Raw genomic sequence first — 18,773 nt, 5'->3', positions numbered from 1 at the left:
TGTGGTTGTGTTTGTGTGTGTCCTGCGGTGGGTTGGCACCCTGCCCGGGATCGATTCCTGTATTGGCTGGGATTGGCTCCAGCAGACCCCCCCGTGACCCTGTGTTCGGATTCAGCGGGTTGGAAAATGGATGGATTACGTTGGCTAGGCGTGAATTCCCAGCACTGTTGAACTCTAGTAGCAACCTCAACATTATCCTCTGCGACTTGATGCTCTTTTCCCACAGGTCTTGGCCGCCTGCAGAGTGACTCCCTCTTCAGTGGACAGAGAGGGGTTTGCCGCTGACAATGTCAGTCAAGGACCTGGGTTTAAAACTAAAACAAAATTGTCCAGTGAGGTCAGGGACAAATCCTCAAGTGAGGACCCGGGTAAGCTGGAAAACCTTATCAAGCCATCACTTGCTCTAACATTCTCCCCTTACCGGACACCCACTACGAACCCCTATGAAATAGCAGCGGGCGGTGAGCGCAATGCTACATAAAGCACAGAGGAAGCAGACACTGACATTCAGACAGGAGTTTGCTCGCCTGCAGCCCACATCGCAAATGACTTTTACTATCTGGAGAGAGAGGACCCGAACTTTAAAACACTACATTTTTTAATTAAGGATGGTTTCCTGTATCGGGTGATTTCTGATTGCTTGGGTGAAGGGAGGATCGAGCAGTTGGTGGTGCCAAGTCAGCACAGAGAGACAGTTTTAAAAATGGCTCACAGTCATGTTTTGTCGGGGGGAATCTCGGTGCGGAAAAGGGCATGCATTTCAAAACGCTGTTATTGGGTGAATATGGGCTGTGATGTGGAGCAATTCTGTAAGGCCTGCCCCAACTGTCAAATAGTTTCCGCTCACAAACCCGATAGGGCAACCCTTGTACTGATGCCTATTTTAGATGTCCCCTTTGAGAGGGTAGGATTTTAGATATTGTTGGTCTGCTTCTCAAGAATACAAATGGGTTTCAATATATACTTGTGCTAGTCGATTACACCAGAAGATACCCAGAAGTGGCCGTGCTGCAGTGGGCAGGCGCCCAGACTATTGCAAAAGCACGCTCAGAAATGTTCACGCGTATTGGTATCCCTTGCGAGATTTGGACTGATTAGGGCACACCCTTTATCTTTCACATCATGAAGCAACTATGCGAAAGTTTTGCAATTAAGCAGTTACACTCCACGGTTTATCAATCGCAGACAAAATGGTCTGGCTAAACAATTTAATAAAACCTTAAAATAGATGGTTTGGCGGGTGGCCCATGATGACCCGACCTCCTGGGATAGAGTAGTGTCCTTCTTCCTGTTTGTTGTCCGTTAGACCCCCCCAAGAAAAGCTTCTACTGGGTTGAATCCTTTTGAGGTACTATTTGGCTATCGACTGCAAGAGGTGTTAAGACATTTTTCTAGAAGAGTGGATGGGGACTCGCAAGGCACCTGCTGCAGGAACAGATTTCCAGGTTTTCCTCGATTGCGGTGGAACATCTGCAGCCCAAGGAAGAGGTACAAAAACGTGATTATGACAAGAGGAGTAAATTCCATCAAAGTCGAAATTCCCAGTCGACAGAACCCTATATATATTTTAATCTTTTAAAAGGAGTGGCACAACCCCCCGGCAGGTCCTGGTCACATCTGCAACGGTCCCTCAGACTTAAGTCGCTATTGGGGATGAGTTAACTGACACACAAATGGCAGAATTGCTATCATTGATCGAGAGGAACTCGGACATCTTTTCGGCCACACCTGGTCAAACAGAAATTGCAGAACACAAGATTGTGACTGTGCTCTGTGTTACTGTGCATGGGCCCCCAAATGGCCTTCCGGAAACAACGAGGCAACTGGTACCTATTTCATTTTGGTCAGTTGAGACACAATCCCTCTTCTACCGACAGTATCTGTAGACTACTCGGGACAGATTTCTGGTGCTCAGTGATTTCAGTCACAAGATGGTATTGTAAAGCAAACTATGTAAAAATAAACTGAATGAATGATATTTTTATGAAAACAGAGAGCAAATAAACTTTTTAGACCAAAAGGTAAAACATCTTTCAGGCAGCTACAGAAACAATTGATCTGTGTGATCAATGTATTTAATATTAAAGTTTTTTACAAAAAATGTTTAAAAAAAAAAAACTTGACAAGAACACTATAAACTGTCACAAAAATTAAAAATTACAGCCACTGTTATTGAAAGCATTGTTATTTCTGTACTAAAAGATAAAAGTATGTCTAATACAGTCTGAATTCTAAAGGCAACACCGGAATTTGTGCACACATTTGTTACACTAAAACCTATGTACTTTATGACTAGCTGACAGACCCTGCCCAAATTTCTGCACTTGACGACAGTATAGCATCAACTTCCATGTTTCAGAGATGTAAGATTTAGGGAAACTGCTTTCAGAATTAAACACAATTTGTGTCAATACCAAAAAAATCTTTTAAATAATTTTACTTTTTAGATTAGGTCTTTGGGGAAAAAAAAAAGTTTGGGAATACTAGCCCCTTCCCTCTTTACCAGATGTAGGGAACACTCTGACCACCACCAACCCATTTGACCAACCATATTTTTCCTTCTTCAGTCAGTGGTAGTCCTGCGGTACCAAAAACGTGCACGAAAATCATCACTGCAGGTCATGAAGCCAGGGTTGGTTGGCGAGTGAACAATGCAGCGTACTATGTTGTTATGTCCCAGAGATAGAAGATTCTTCCTTTCTGCTGAACGGGAGTCCCAGCAACAAAGGCTGATGGTTCTCTCATCAGGCAGTAGAACATAGTCCTCTGTATGGTTGAAAACTGCTTGTGTACGATGCATTTGTCGCCCACTCAGTCCAGCACCTAAAGCAGAAATATGAAAAAGCAGTATGTAAAATTGTATCAAAACTGTGACTATGCATTTTTCAAGAAAATTCCAATGTAGAAAAATATATTTAATAAATGCTAAGTTCAAAATGGCAGCTGATTATGACCAATTTTTAATGAATAAAGAGCATTTTTCAAGTCAAAGTTATTTCTTCACAGTCATGTATTAATTTGCCAAGTTAAAGAATGCCCCGAAGAGAATCTTTTTTTAAATAAATTTTAAAAATACCTAGTTTGTTTTTGCATTTTAAAATTGAGATGAAGAAGCAGGAGTCCAAACTGGAAAACAATATCCTTAAAATGAATACGTCCACTGCAAAGTGCCAAACATTCAGATTTAAGACATGTTTTCTGTGCTTCTGAAGCATGCTTTTGACAACAAAGGTAAACTGAAAGTAATACATTTTATCTCAGATTTCTGGCATTATTTTTTTTGACATGTAAGAATAAATTTACTGTTTGCTTTTCTGCTCATAGTGGCTGCCATGTGGAGTTCTGACATTTTTCACAGATGCATTACCCATTTGCATTTGTTCTAAATCTTGGCGTAGCTTTAGACTGCATATGTTCTTTGTTTCATCTGTCCAGTTCTGTTTCATCAATGGTTATGTTATGCCATGGCTTGTAATAAATGCCACACTCCACAAAAGTGTGTCTGATATAGTGGCAGAGCAAACCATTGTGACTCCATGTGAATCAAAACATTTGCCAGCCATTTGGGACAACTCAAATCATATTTTATATGCAGATCTGGTTTACGTACCGAATCACATATAAGATATCACATATACATATATATCACATATACATATATATATCACATATATTTATATTATTGAAAATTCACTTCAAATCAAAACAAATATACTGCGACAGAAATACAAAGTCCCTTCAATAAAAAACATATACATATAGACATATACACAGACATATACATACAAACACACACACACATATATATATACATTATCTATACTAATAAAAGGCAAAGCCCTCACTCACTGACTCACTCACTGACTCATCACTAATTCTCCAACTTCCCGTGTGGGTGGAAGGCTGAAATTTGGCAGGTTCATTCCTTACAGCTTCCTTACAAAAGTTGGGCAGGTTTTATATCGAAATTCTACGCGTAATGGTCATAACTGGAAGCAGTTTTTCTCCATTTACTGTAATGGAGATGAGCTTCAACGCCGTGGGGGAGTTTCGTGTGACATCATCACGCCTCCCGTAATCACGCAGTACATAGAAAACCAGGAAGACCTCAAAAAAGCGCTCAAGAAAACATGCATTATATAATTGAGAAGGCAGCGAAACAATAAGAAGCGAGCGAGTGACATATACAACCATATTCATGAGTTCTGCTACTTCGGAAACAAAGCACGATGTAAACCTACACTTTAAATTAAGTTCATAGACAGGCTGCGCTGGCGTTTGTAATTTAGTGCCTGCCCATATAAGGCCGTCCGTCAGCGGCAATCCAATAGCAAACTGCCACGGGTAAATATTCACGGGTGAAGGACTGTGCTTATGGAGAGGAAGATGAGATGGTCAGGGTGGTGTTTGACACAAACTCAGCGAAACTGCGAGAGAAAATTTTAAGTGCCAGGACTAAGGTAACATTCAATAAAGCTATGGACATAGCACGAGATGGCACCAGCACAGCTGGGAACCTTCGATGCAAGTACACCGAGTGGCTCACGTGAACTGACGCAGTGCACAGATAAAAGCAACAGTTCCAAAGAGCTGAACAAAACCGAATTACACAATTGAAAAGGCAGCAAAAAATATGAAGCGTCGGATAAGCATATTCATAAATCCAGCTACTGCGGAAACAAAGCACACGGTGGAAAAAGTCAATGTCCCGCTTAAGGAAGACAGTGTACAAAACCCGTGCATGCAGTGTGTCAGGTCTCAGATAAAGAAGAAGACGAGCTGTTTATTGATGCAGTAAGAAACGAATCGATGAATGAAACCTGTCATCTTTACAACGATTGACAAACACGGAATGTAACTTGAACACAACACATCCTACAAATACGAACCTGATTGAAAGAAAGAATGATAATCAAATCCTTGATGACAGCAACACTCAGTAACACTCACAAAACAAATACTGTATATTGACAGTCATGTTACGTTATTTTTAAAATGTTCCCTTTTCTTTTTCTACCTTTTTTAACACACTACTTCTCCGCTGCGATACGCGGGTATATATATATGTATATATATATACCGATCTACATACTCGAATAATGGATACTTTATTCGCCATCAATGATTGTTTTGGTAAAGCCATACTCAGTGTATTCATTAGATGAACGGTAAAAAAGTAAGAGCGAGGGGAGGATGACTCACTGAGGCATGCAGGCTGTAGTGCGTGTCAACTCTATCTGAATTGCGCGATATCTTTCCAAGTTCTATTTAGTCCATATGTGTCAAACTCAAGGGCCGCGGGCCACATCCGGCCCGGCGTAATTATATCCGGCCCGCGAGATCATTTTATATACTATTTTATTATTGTTATTAATGGCCCGGGTATATAAAGCTCTGGTAACACAATAAACAACAGATCCCATAATGAAGCGCTTCAGCTGCCTTGCCGAACACTTACCGCGTTAATCAAGTCTACCTTATGATGCTGCAAGTTATTGCGAAGCTAGAGTTATTGCGCACTGAGTTTGCACGGCGCTTTGGTGACTTTGAAGAACAAAAAAAGTCCGTCGACATGCGGCTCGAACCTTGTGCATGTTTGGTAGCACATATCTGTGTGAGAAGCTCTTCTCAGTGATAAAGACTAACAAAACAGCACACAGGAGTCGCCTCACTGATGAGCACCTGCAATCCATCCTGAGAATCTCCACAACGCAGAACCTCACAGCAAACAGAAACGAACTTGTGGCCAAAAAAAGATGCCAGGCGTCCAGCTCTAAAATGACATATGAGCAAAGACAACTGAATGATTTGATTTGTTATTGCACGTAAGAGCGGGAGTCAACCGTTTTAACAAACAGCGTATTGCACTGATACGAAATAGCTGTGTGTGTATATATATAGATATGTATGTATATGTAGATATATGTTTATATATGTGTGTGTGTATGTATGTATATATATATATATGTATTTGTGTGTGTATATATGTGTGTGTATGTATGTGTGTATATGTATGTATATATGTGTATATGTATAGATATGTATATATATATATATGTTTATGTGTGTGTGTGTAAATATATATATATATATGACAACAAAACTCATCACTCACAACAGTGACAAAACAATTACATTGACAATCAGGTTACGTTATTTTCAAAATGTTTCCTTTTCTTTTCATTGCTTCTTTAACACACTACTTCTCCGCTGCGAAGCGCTGGTATTTTGCTAGTATATATATATATATATATATATATATATATATATATATATATATATATATATATATATACTGTATACACAGTATATATATATACACACACACACACATACGTATATAGTGGAATCTTGGATTGCGAGTAACTTGGTAAATGAGTGATGTCTTGCAATATGAGTAGTATGTATATGCTTTGTCTGCCAAGCGTCACGTGATCACAACTGAGCTGATGGATTGTGGGTAATTGTCTACCATACTCCGTCTGAGTCGGCGTGCCTCACTCATATAGTCAACATCCGTGCAAGCATATACTGTTTACCATAGCATGGTAACGACGTGTGTGTGTTGTAACACGAAGCTGAGTCTCAGTACTTTAGCAAAACCAGCTTTAATTCAGCTTGAAACAGGAAGAGCATGGTTATTTATTGTAGCGGGATCTGCCACTGACTATAGCCAGACGCAGCAGTCAGGCAGGGTCAGGGCCAGATTAGTGGCCAAGTAATACAGTCAGGGTTCTTTTTAAGGAATCATTTTCCAGGACATTTCTAGGAGCTTTTTCCAGAAATTCATGACAGGATCTGGTCATACAGTCATACACTTTAGTCGCAGGCTTAACGCCATTTTAATTTCTCTTTGATTATGCAGGGACTTAGTGTCACCGATATGCTAAATTACATAAAGGCAACATCAATTAATGCACTGATGTATAATGGAGTTGTTTGACCTCTTTTTGTTACACACTGTTTTAAACTGCAAAACTCTTTTAAAGAAATAAATGCCTCTTGGATTGTGGAAAACTATCCAAACACTGACATATACTGAGCAATTCCATAATGTTCAGTATAGAGCTGTTGATCACAGCATGAAATAGGCTACCATAGTGACCTAATTTCAGTAAAAGTTACTTGCATATAACATATTATGTCATTGTTTGTATCAAATAAATTTATGTACAATGTTTGTATTAAACAAAATTGCATAAAGCCAATTTATTGCCTATATCATGTGTATGATGCCTATAACACCAATATATGCAACAATTGGCACGTGACAAAACAAAGTCAGAGTTAACTTTCAACTGGTAGCTTTACTGGGAATACAGCAGCTGTAGAATTTGCATAAATCAAAGACAAAGATTATAATAAAGAGCTTTGTGGGAAAAGAAGCAAAATACATCCATTTTAAATCATGATAGCCTTGCCATCAATTCCTGAGTTGAAAACTTGGTTAAACTAGAAAGAATACTAGGAACAAAGGATAAGAGCCTGAACTCCAGTATATTGGAAAAAAAACAATCTTTAAGTCACTGTAGTGTAACCTATGAAAAAGGCATCTGGTGTAGGCCTAAGTTTAGAAGCAATGCTGGTGTTGCTCCTTGAGGTCTGATAAAACTGCATCCAGACCGATGACCTCTTTCTTTTTTTCAGCAACACTTTTACGACAGGCATTAGATTTTGTGAGCAGTGTAAAGTCCTGTTTTCTCTCAGCCTTCTCTGCCACTGCATCTGCTTCTTCTTGCATTGCCTCAATGCTAGTGATTATTTTCTGTCTCTTTGCTGCCACTTTTGTGATTTCAGAGCAGAGCTCGTCTCTTTGCTTGTCATTTTCAGTTTCCTTATTCTTCTTTATTTCATCATCAAGGTATTGGACATATGGCATCCTGGCATTTCTGCAATGCTGCAAGAGGGGGCTTTGGCAATACTCCATCAAATGAGCCACCAGTCAAAGAATCTTGGATTAGGCGAAGAGATATCAGAGTCCTTCCTTTCAGATTTGTAACCAGCATGTCCTTATTCACAGAGTACCCTCTTTCGACCGCTGCTTGCCCATATGACAATGTGAACAGGTCTTTCATTGATTTTCACAGAATTGCGTACTCTGCTTTGTCACCAGCAAATCTTCCCATGAATGTGCCAGCCGACTTCTATACCCTTGAAATTCCTCCTTATGGTGCTGCATCATTTCAGTGAGGAATATCTTGTACTCACTCAGGATTTGGTCACAGTCCTCTGCTGTATGCTGTAAGCAGCTGTAAGAGCTTCTCAAACATGGAGATGGCACACCTTTCATTGCTGATCATAGTTACTGGATCTAGGCATGCCATTACGTGCCTTACTGCTGCATAATTCAAAGGGCATTTGTCCAGCAGTTTCTTTGCTGTTGCGGACAGGAATGCTACACATTCTCTCCGGAATTGTTGACCCGGCAGTGGTTTTTCAAGCAGCTTCTCTTGAGGCTTTCTCAAGAGCTTGTTTGGTGGCAAAGCCAAGATCCACCTCTTTCAGTGGCAAATGGAGTGTTTTGTCCAGTACATCAATTTTAAGCATTTGGACAGGTGTTGATGTTATCCAGTACCACCCTCTTCATAAAGCATGAAATCAAACTCTTCAGAAGGGCCTGAAGGTCTTTTGCCAAAAATTGCATCATGGGGGCATCAATCTGGAAAGTCTCAAGAAAGGGTTTCAGCTGCCTTGCCACATAGGCAAAAAACTGTAATTTTGCCTCAAAAAGGGGGTCACCAACAGCTCTCTGACCATGTTGACATTGGCATTTTACTTTTTGGTAGTTTCTTGTAATTGTTGACAAATATTTCAACATGTGGCCATATCTTAAGTGCTTTCTCTGCCACTGGCAAGTCCTCCACCCACCTGTGAGCACAGAATTTTAGAGGGAATGTTGATGTTTTGGTAATTTCAATAAAGTCATCCCGTCTGGCTGGTGTGTCATGAAAAAGCTGCCAAAGGGCTCTTAGTTTGTCACCTATCTTCCATCCACTTTCCTTCTCGCCTTGTTGGAAGCTTCCATGAACTGTACGAGGTGTGGCAGAAAAGTAATGAGACTGATTTTTTATTTACCAAAGTTTTTATTTTTTTCAAACATCAATGTTATCCCCTTCAAAGTAGTTCCCTTGGGCAGCTACACACCGATGGAGACGTTGTTCCCACTGTTGGTAGCAGCGCTGGAAGTCTTCAACCGGTATGGTCTTCAGCATGTCCGTTACACTCTTTTGGATGTTTTCGAAAGTCCCGAAATGACGTCCTTTGAGGACATTTTTCAGTTTAGGAATAAGGAAAAAGTCACACGGACTGAGGTCAGGTGAATAAGGGGGCTGGGGAACCACAGGAATGCCTTTTGAGGTAAAAAATTCTGTTATGGAGAAGGCAGTTTTTCGACACCATTTTGGCACAGACCTTTCGCATGTGCAAATGTTCAGTCAAAATTTGATGAACGGTAAATCTGTCCCAATTTAATTGTTCACTCAACATTCTTAATGTTAAATGTCTTATCTCACAAGAGTGTTCACACGTTCGATGTTTTCATTGGTTTTCAAAGTTGAAGTCCTCCCTGAATGGTGTTCATCTTCAACGTGTTTTCTGCCTTCCAAAAATGATTTGTGCCAGCGAAAAACTTGAGCTTGGGATAAAGAATGTTCCCCATAGGTCTGTTTTAACTTTTCAAACGTCACACTTGCCGTTTAATGGCACAACGTTGCTCCAAATTACGCTGTTCCATTTTGCGTGACGCACAACCAAAAACACAACTTCGCTAATAGCAGTCACAAAAATCACATAGTTAACGGAAGGAGTTGAAACTCGCACTGAGCAATGGGAGGGTACTGATACACGTGCTCTATCAAGGACAACAGCGCAGCGTTGCCAGATCGCTTGCAGTGTTGCCAGTCTCATTACTTTTCTGCCACACGTATGAAGACCACAGGTTCCTAGGTTTATCAAGCTTCTAATATCTGGGGCCTCCTTAGACCTCTCTTCTTCAAATAATCTCAAAAATTTTTTGCTGACACTTGGTCCATCCATCGAGATTTGCAGGAGCTTGTTTGGATCAAGTGGAGAGAGGGAAACTTTAATGTTCTCAACAAGCTTCTCTGATTGTGTGTGCCCTAGAAACTGGGAGTCCAGATAATGCACAACTACCTTTTCTTCATTATCACTCCAGTACCGCACAAGCACATCCATCTGCTTGGTCTGTGCTATTTTGTTGAGGCATTCATCAAATGAAATGGTATAGCAGTTGGACTGTATAATGTCTTTCACTAGCTTGTCTCTGAAATATGGTGCAAGGCCAAAACACATCAGATACGCTGCTTTTGTTGCACCACATGAGAATTTTTGGGCAATTTCACTATCTGGAAACATCAGGTGAAACAATGAACCCATATCTGAACAGGAATTGAAAGAATATTTGGAAAGGGCCACTTTAATCACCCAGCAGATCTCTGCTTCTAAAACAGCTTCACTTGAAAAATGAGCTCCGATTGTGGGTGTAGCTTAAGGTGGAGTTACAGAAGTTGATGGCTGGACCTCGCTGCTTCCTTGACTCTCTGATTCTGCTGCCTGTCTGCTAGCTTCAGAATTTTGGGGGGAGGGTGATTGATTGATGAAATCAGTCATGCGTGGTCCTGTGCCTTGAGTTGACATGACCCTCTTGTGTCCCTGTCCTTTGGCATGGCTTTTAACAGCAGAAATGCCCATGTTGCCTACATCAAAAGCTTTCTTGCATATCTTGCAGTATGCCCGATGTACATTATCTGTCACATGTCCTATCCAGTCCCTAAACTCAGGATTTATTTTCCATTCCTCCTTAAATGTACACCTCCTTGACATGATTCTGCTTCCCCTCACTTCTGTAATTAGAAATACATTCTCTAAATTAACCATTATAGGCTACTATTTTTCCTGCAACATTGCCTATTAGTGTCAAAAACATTAAATACAGTAATGTACAAAAATGTAGGCTAAATAGAAATACTGATCCAGTACAGATTTTCTGTAGGCTAACTGTGGTAAACTTAATGTGAAAGCATACCCATATAATTCCTCTAGAGGGAGCTAATGTTCTGTGGAATAATGGAAGCAAGCTAGAATAAGAAGTTGAGCCAGGAGCTGTTAATTGTGTTCAGTTGTCCAACTAAACGGCACAAGCCAAGTAATATTTATTGTGTTGCGATTGCTTGGCTGCAAGGATATCACACGAACCTACACAAACACACAAAAACAGGCATTTAGATGTAGGCTTCAAGTAGCCTAAGCCCTATTTGTTTTAAATAAAAGCAGTAGCTCTTAGTCTAATTCTTTTTAAGACTGTTATTGTGTTCGTGCCGTTTTAGGTTTGGTTCACTGAATTTATTTGTTTAACAGTGGGACCATGTAGGCCTACAAAATGATTTTAGATTGATTAAGCAATTTCCTCCGGGATCAATAAAGTATTTTGATTCTGATTACCGTCATTAGACAATTAGCACTATGCTAACACCTAGTGGGAATTGCCATTAACAGGCTAACAGAAATTAGCATCGCCAATTTACTTGACATGTTTAATATGCGACCTGGGTCCACATCAGACGGTATGAAGTAACAAAACTGTCAGTTGCACCATATGCACTGTGGTCATACTTACAGTCATGCACTCAGCAGAAATTTCAAGTGATGAACTGATGTTCTGTTGTTCTCCTGTCAGCTACTGACAAGCTAGAGTAACGAGGGTCAAAACTCAAATATAATTGCCTATACATGTCTCAGTAGGTGGAGACATTGCGCAGCAGAGGCCACGACCTAGCTCAGCTGTCATCTATCTAGACTTACGAACAGCAAGCTGTTTCAAACAGAAAAATTAAAAAGCGAAAACAGAAATAAAATTCCAGGACAAGAAAGATTATTTCCAGGACATTTGACCATTTCGATCAGAGTCCAGGTCATTTCAATGACTGGAAAATAACCCTCAAAATTTTCAGGTTTTCCAGGACGCGTGGGAACCCTGTTAACTGTACCCTGCACATTTATAATGTTCCTGTATTACCCGTCAATGGCAGGCGCTTAAAGCATGTCCGCGATCTTTTCAGATTCGCTTTTATGGCGAACTGCTACAGCGATTGGAGCCTGCGGTTGCTTCGGGACACTCTTCTGCTAGTTGTCCCGTTGGGTGGAATCCCAAAAGAGTTTCGAAACTCATTCATACCAGCAATGATTCATTTCAAAGGTAAAGTGTAGGTTAATTTGTTAATGTATTTTTACTTTATATTTTACACTAGCAAAATACCCGCGCTTCGCAGCGGTGAAATACTGTCTGAATATTTTTATTAATAAAAAAGTAAACATTTTAGACTGAACGAAAATATGTCAAAATTAATTGTTAAGGATCTCTCTGTATACCACGTTGTCAGTTCGGCCCTCTGGTTGTAATATGACTAAGCTGTGTGCTGAGCTCACTCTTGAGCATGCAACATACAGTTGGCCATGTGAAAAGCAATCCCGCCTCAAATAAATGCCAACATTTTATAGTGTTTGTCCCTGAGACTTATTAATTGTCATTGCGAAGCAGAGCCTTACTGGAAATTGAACGCGTTTGAATTAAAATGGGAGATTAGATGGTATAACGGGGATGCGAGAAATAAAAACTGTCACTGAGGCACTGCCAGTAAATATAGTTGCTTCAATTAGGTTGTTTTATAGAGATGTGACCTGAAGTCTTGTGCCGTTACAAAGTTTCGGTGGTTGTAAGTTTCTGCTTCCTTGGCGAAGGTCGAACGAAAGAAGACACCGCAGTGACACACAGAAGAGAACCCGTGGATTAAATAAAACCTACACAATAACTGTAACAATCGTAACAAATGAACAATAAAATAGAAGAGAACCCGTGAATTAAATAAAAAGGTTGCTTCGTTGGTGAAGCAAGGAAAAAGCACTTTCTTATATGTCGTTCGTTTTTAAAACAGTGCAGAAGCTGTGAGAAGCTGCTTCCTTGGCGAAGGTCGTAAACGAAAGAAGACACCGCAGTGACACACAGAAGAGAACCCGTGGATTAAATAAAACCTAAACAATAACTGTAACAATCGTAACAAATGAACAATAAAATAGAAGAGAACCCGTGAATTAAATAAAAAGGTTGCTTCGTTGGTGAAGCAAGGAAAAGCACTTTCTTATATGTCGCTCGCTTTAAAACAGTGCAGAAGCTGTGAGAAGCTGCTTCCTTGGCAAGCTCAGAACGAAAGAAGACACGAGTGAACACAGAAGAGAACCCATGGATTAAATAAAACCTACACAATAACTATAAAAATCGTAATAAATGAACAATGAAACAGCGGAGAACCCGTGGATTAAATAAAAAGGCTGCCTTATTGGCGAAGCAAGGAAAAAGGACTTTCTTATATATCGTTCGTTTATAAAACAGTGCAGAAGCTCTGAAAAAGCTGCTTCCTTCGCAAAGTAAGGAAACGACTGAAGAGACGCGGTGACGCTGTAAGTGTTCGCAAGGCAGCTGAAGCCCTGCATTATGGGATCTGTAGTTTATTGTGTTACCAGTGCTTCATATCCCCGGGCCATTAATAACAACAATACAGTATATAAAATGATCTCGCGGGCCAGATATAATTACACGCTGGGCCAGATGTTGCCTGCGGGCCTTCAGTTTGACACATATGGAGTAAATAGAACTTGAAAAGATGTATTTTTTCGTACATCGAGCCCGCGTGCTATTGTGGTTTTGCTTGCATGCCTCAATGAGTCATCCTCCCCTCGCTCTTACTTTTTTACCGTTCATCTAATGAATACACTGAGTATGGCTTTACCAAAACAATCATTGATGGCTAATAAAGTATCCATTATTCGAGTATGTAGAGCGATATATATATATACATATATATATACCCGTATCGCAGCGAGAAGTAGTGTGTTAAAAAGGTAGAAAAGAAAAGGGAACATTTTAAAATAACGTAACATGACTGTCAATATACAGTATTTGTTTTGTGAGTGTTACTGAGTGTTGCTGTCATCAAGGATTTGATTATCATTATTTCTTTCAATCAGGTTCGTATTTGTAGGATGTGTTGTGTTCAAGTTACATTCCGTGTTTGTCAATCGCTGTAAAGATAACAGGTTTCATTCATCGATTCGTTTCTTACTGCATCAATAAACAGCTCGTCTTCTTCTTTATCTGAGACCTGACACACTGCATGCACGGGTTTTTTACACTGTCATCCTTTAGCGGGACATTGACTTTTTCCACTGTGTGCTTTGTTTCCACAGTAGCTGCATTTATGAATATGCTTATCAGACGCTTCATATTTTTGCTGCCTTTTCAATTGTGTAATTCGGTTTTGTTCAGCTTTTGGAACCGTGGCTTTTTATCTGTGCACTGCGTCAGTTCACGTGAGCCACTCGGTGTACTTGCATCGAAGGTTCCCAGCTGTGCTGGTGCCATCTCGCTATGTCCATAGCTTTATTGAATGTTACCTTAGTCCTGGCACTTAAAACTTTCTCTCGCAGTTTCGCTGAGTTTGTGTCAAACACCACCCTGACCATCTCATCTTCCTCTCCATAAGCACAGTCCTTCACCCGTGAATATTTACCCGTGGCAGTTTGCTATTGGATTGCGGCTGACGGACGGCCTTATATGGGCAGGCACTAAATTACAAACGCCAGCGGCAGCCTGTCTATGAACTTAATTTAAAGTGTAGGTTTACATCGTGCTTTGTTTCCGAAGTAGCAGAACTCATGAATATGGTTGTATATGTCACTCGCCGCTTCTTATTGTTTCGCTGCCTTCTCAATTATATAATGCATGTTTTCTTCAGCGCTTTTTGAGGTCTTCCTGATTTTCTATGTACTGCGTGATTACGTGGAGGCGTGATGATGTCACACTAAACTCCCCACGGCGTTGAAGCTCATCTCCATTACAGTAAATGGAGAAAACTGTTTCCAGTTATGACCATTACGCGTAAAATTTCGATATAAAACCTGCCCAACTTTTGTAAGGAAGCTGTAAGGAATGAACCTGCCAAATTTCAGCCTTCCACCCACACGGGAGGTTGGAGAATTAGTGATGAGTCAGTGAGTGAGTGAGGGCTTTGCCTTTTATTAGTGTATATATATATATATATATATATATATATATATATATATATATATAAGCCGATCTACATACTCTCAAATAGACAAGCCACACGCCGTGGCGCAATTGTAGAGGCTTTGCCTCTAGCGCCAACATCCGAGGTTCGATTCCTGAGAGGGGATGCACTGAGTATGTACGCGCGCTTCCCGATTCATTTTACCCTCGCATCTCCTTGGTTTGGGACGATGAAAAATATGCGGTTAACGAGAATCATGTTACGCTATTTTAAAAGTTTCCTTTTCTTAGCACAAGCACAGCTGAGAAGCTTCGATGCATGTACTCCATAACAAAAAATAACGCATTTAATCACACTTTTAATTCCAAGCAAAGGGGAACTTTTGTCAATGCATGATTTCCTGGTACATCGATTACACTGATGCACAAATCACAGCTACAAAAATGTTAAGAGTCGGAATAAAGCGTGGTTCTACGACTGATCGGAGGAAAATTTCATTTCAAAAGACTACCTGAGCGAAGCCTTGATAAAAGCATGGTTTTGTGCACACTGAAAAGCAAGCAAAATTAGATGCATTACAGAAAGCGGACTTTGTGTCTCTTACTGGGGATCATTGGACTTCCGTGACCGTTAGTAATTCTAATTACATCTAATTACAAAATGTTGAATGATCACACAGTTTTAGCCTAATGTACAAAATAGTTTTGGCTAAGGTTACTCAGAGTTTAAAGATTAAGTTAGTCAAATTACCTTTTATGTTTCTGACTTATTTTTTTAAGAAGAAAAACTGCACTTTATGTTGAAATTTTGGTTATTATTATTTAAAGACAATACCATTCTGAAAATGTACTTAAAGTAATTAAAATACCACTTTATTTTTTAAGTCTGCCCAATTTTAACCAGGGATGATATTTTTGTTTCTGTTTTGAAATCAAATGCAGTTTAAAAGCATTTTTTTTTCAGAAATTAAAAGAGCTTATGCTTTACAATATTTATGTCCATGTCTATTATTTGATTCTGTCGCCCACTAAAACCCTTTTAAATTAAAAAAAAACATTTGCGATTTGGGGCAAATTTACGTGTGCGATTACATATGATTAACCAAGATTAATTATTACACAGCCTCTAATTAATTGGATTAATTTTTTTAATCAAGTCCCACCCCTAATATATATGTAGATATATATATATGTAGATTTGTATATATATACAGTATGTGTATATACAGTATATATGTATATGTGTATATATGTGTGTGTACAGTCCCTGGCAAAAGTCTTGTCGCTTGTGTACAAATTGACCTGAAGTGCCGCTAAAATATATTTCTAATCAAGATTTTATTACAAGCAATGGGTCATTTTAATCCCATTAGCTTTTGTAATAATGTTTCAGTGCAAAACGAAACTGACAAAAAGTATTCTAATATTCACAGTTTGGTAAAGCCCATTGAGTAAATTTTTGGCAAGACATAAGTGTTGTTGCCTTGTCATATGAGCTTCACCTGTGACTAATAATGGATCAATTAGGTCTCAGGTGTGTATAAAAAGAACCCCAGTACACTAGACCTTCACATCAACTGCAACTAGACCTCTGCAAACATACCTAAGATTCACCCTGAGACTAAAGTGTTGATCATCAAGAGGCTAAAGACCAAATCCACTGCTGATGTGGCAAACACCTTCAATGCGTCTCAGCGTCAAGTTTAGAGGATAAAAAATAAAGATTTGAAGAGACTGGAGACGTTTTTGACAAGCCCAGGTCAGGAAGACCCCGCAAGACAACTGCTCGAAAGGACCGTTTGTTGGCTCGAAAATCCAAGGCCAGCCCATTTTCCACTGCAGCAGTGCTCCACGAGACCTGGTCAACTGAAGTCCCTGTGTCAACCAGAACAGTTTGTCGGATTCTGTCTCGAAATGGCCTCCATGGTCGAATCAGTGCCCATACGCCAGCACTAAACAAAAGACAATTGAAAAACCGTGTGGCATTTGCCAAGGCCCACAGCCTGCTAAAACGATGGACACTGGAAAAGTGGCAGAAGGTGGATTTTTCAGATGAATCTTCTGTTGAATTACACCACAGTCACCACAAATATTGCAGGACACCTACTGGAACCCGCATGGAGCCAAGATTTACTCAGAAAACCGTGAAGTTTGGTGGAGGCAAAATCATGGTCTGGGGTTACATCCAGTATCGGGGTATGCGAGGGATCTGCAGGGTGGAAGGCAACATCAATCGTCTAAAATACCAAGAAATCTTAGCTACCTCTTATATTCCCAACCATAAAAAAGGCCAAATTCTGCAGCAGGATGGTGCTCCATCGCATACTTCCATCTCCACATCAAAGTTCCTTAAAGCGAAGAAGATCAAGATGCTCCAGGATTGGCCAGCCCAGTCACCAGACGTGATCATCATTGAGCATATGTGGGGTAGGATGAAAGAGGAAGCATGGAAGACGAAACCAAAGAATATTGATGAACTCTGGGAGGCATGCAAGACTGTTTTCTTTGCTATTCCTGATGACTTCATCAATAAATTGTATGAATCCTTGCCAAACCGCATGGATGCTGTCCTTCAAGCTAATGGAAGTCATACAAGATATTAAATTTGGATCTCACAGCACCACTACTTAATTTGCTGACATATTTTTGGATTTGCAGTAAAGTTGTTCATTTTCTGTATAGGCGACAAAACTTTTGTCTCGCCCAAATTTGACCTTTCTGTCTTGATTATATGATAAATCTTTTTTCAGTGAAACTCATTTATTTCAATGCATTAAACATCATTTGGGAGGGCTTTAGCTTTTCATATGAGCGATTTCTAACACCAGTTGATTAATTAAAAGTCAGGTTAATAGCAGGAGTTTCTACAAAATAGAGAAGCGACAAGACTTTTGTCAGGGACTGTATATATATATATATGTGTGTGTGTGTGTGTGTGTGTGTATATATATATATATATATATATATATATATATATATATATATATGTATATGTATATATGTATATATATGTGTGTGTGTATATATATATATATATATATATATATATATATATATATATATATATCTATTATTTGATTCTGTTGCCCACTAAAAACCTTTTAAATTAAAAAAAACACACACACACAGCCTCTAATTAATTGGATTAATTTTATTAATGGAGTCCCACCCCTAATATATATGTGTAGATTTGTACATATATGTGTATATACAGTATATATGTATATATGTGTGTGTGTGTATATATATATATATATATATGTGTATGTGTATATATATATATATATATGTTTATATATGTGTGTGTGTGTGTGTGTGTATATATATATATACATATATATATGTATATATGTATATATGCCAGCAACACTCATTACAATGACAAAACAATTAAATTGTCAATCATGTTACGTTATTATTAAAATGTTTCCTTTGTGCCGGTATTTTGATATATATATATATATATATATACACTGCTTACAAAAATTAAAGGAACACTTTAAAGAAATACATCAGATCTCAATATGAAGTTGGATATCTATACAAATAACGACAGGGCAATGTCTTAGGAACAAAAGGATGCCAAGTCTTTTAATGGAAATAACAGTTTTCTGCCTACAGAGGGCTCAATTGTGTAGACACCCTAAAATCAGAGTGAAATGAAGATGTGGCAGGCTAGTCCATTTTTTCAAAA

General features: G+C 39.3%; 1 protein-coding gene across 2 annotated transcripts in view; it reads right to left on the bottom strand.

Annotated features, from left to right (window-relative positions):
- Positions 1-2,042: 2,042 nt before the first annotated feature.
- Positions 2,043-18,773, bottom strand: part of cstf1 (cleavage stimulation factor, 3' pre-RNA, subunit 1) — a 54,424-nt gene continuing 37,693 nt past the window's right edge. For both annotated transcript variants that reach the window (XM_039735225.1, XM_039735224.1), the window contains exon 6: positions 2,043-2,823. In XM_039735225.1, coding sequence (XP_039591159.1) covers positions 2,564-2,823 — 260 coding nt within the window. In that variant the 3' untranslated portion in view covers positions 2,043-2,563. The remainder of the gene's footprint in view (positions 2,824-18,773) is intronic.

The sequence above is a fragment of the Polypterus senegalus genome, chromosome 14 (assembly GCF_016835505.1).
Source record: "Polypterus senegalus isolate Bchr_013 chromosome 14, ASM1683550v1, whole genome shotgun sequence".
Lineage (NCBI taxonomy): Eukaryota > Metazoa > Chordata > Cladistia > Polypteriformes > Polypteridae > Polypterus > Polypterus senegalus.
Note: the sequence above shows the minus strand (reverse complement) of the source record. Positions and strands in the feature narration are given on the sequence as shown.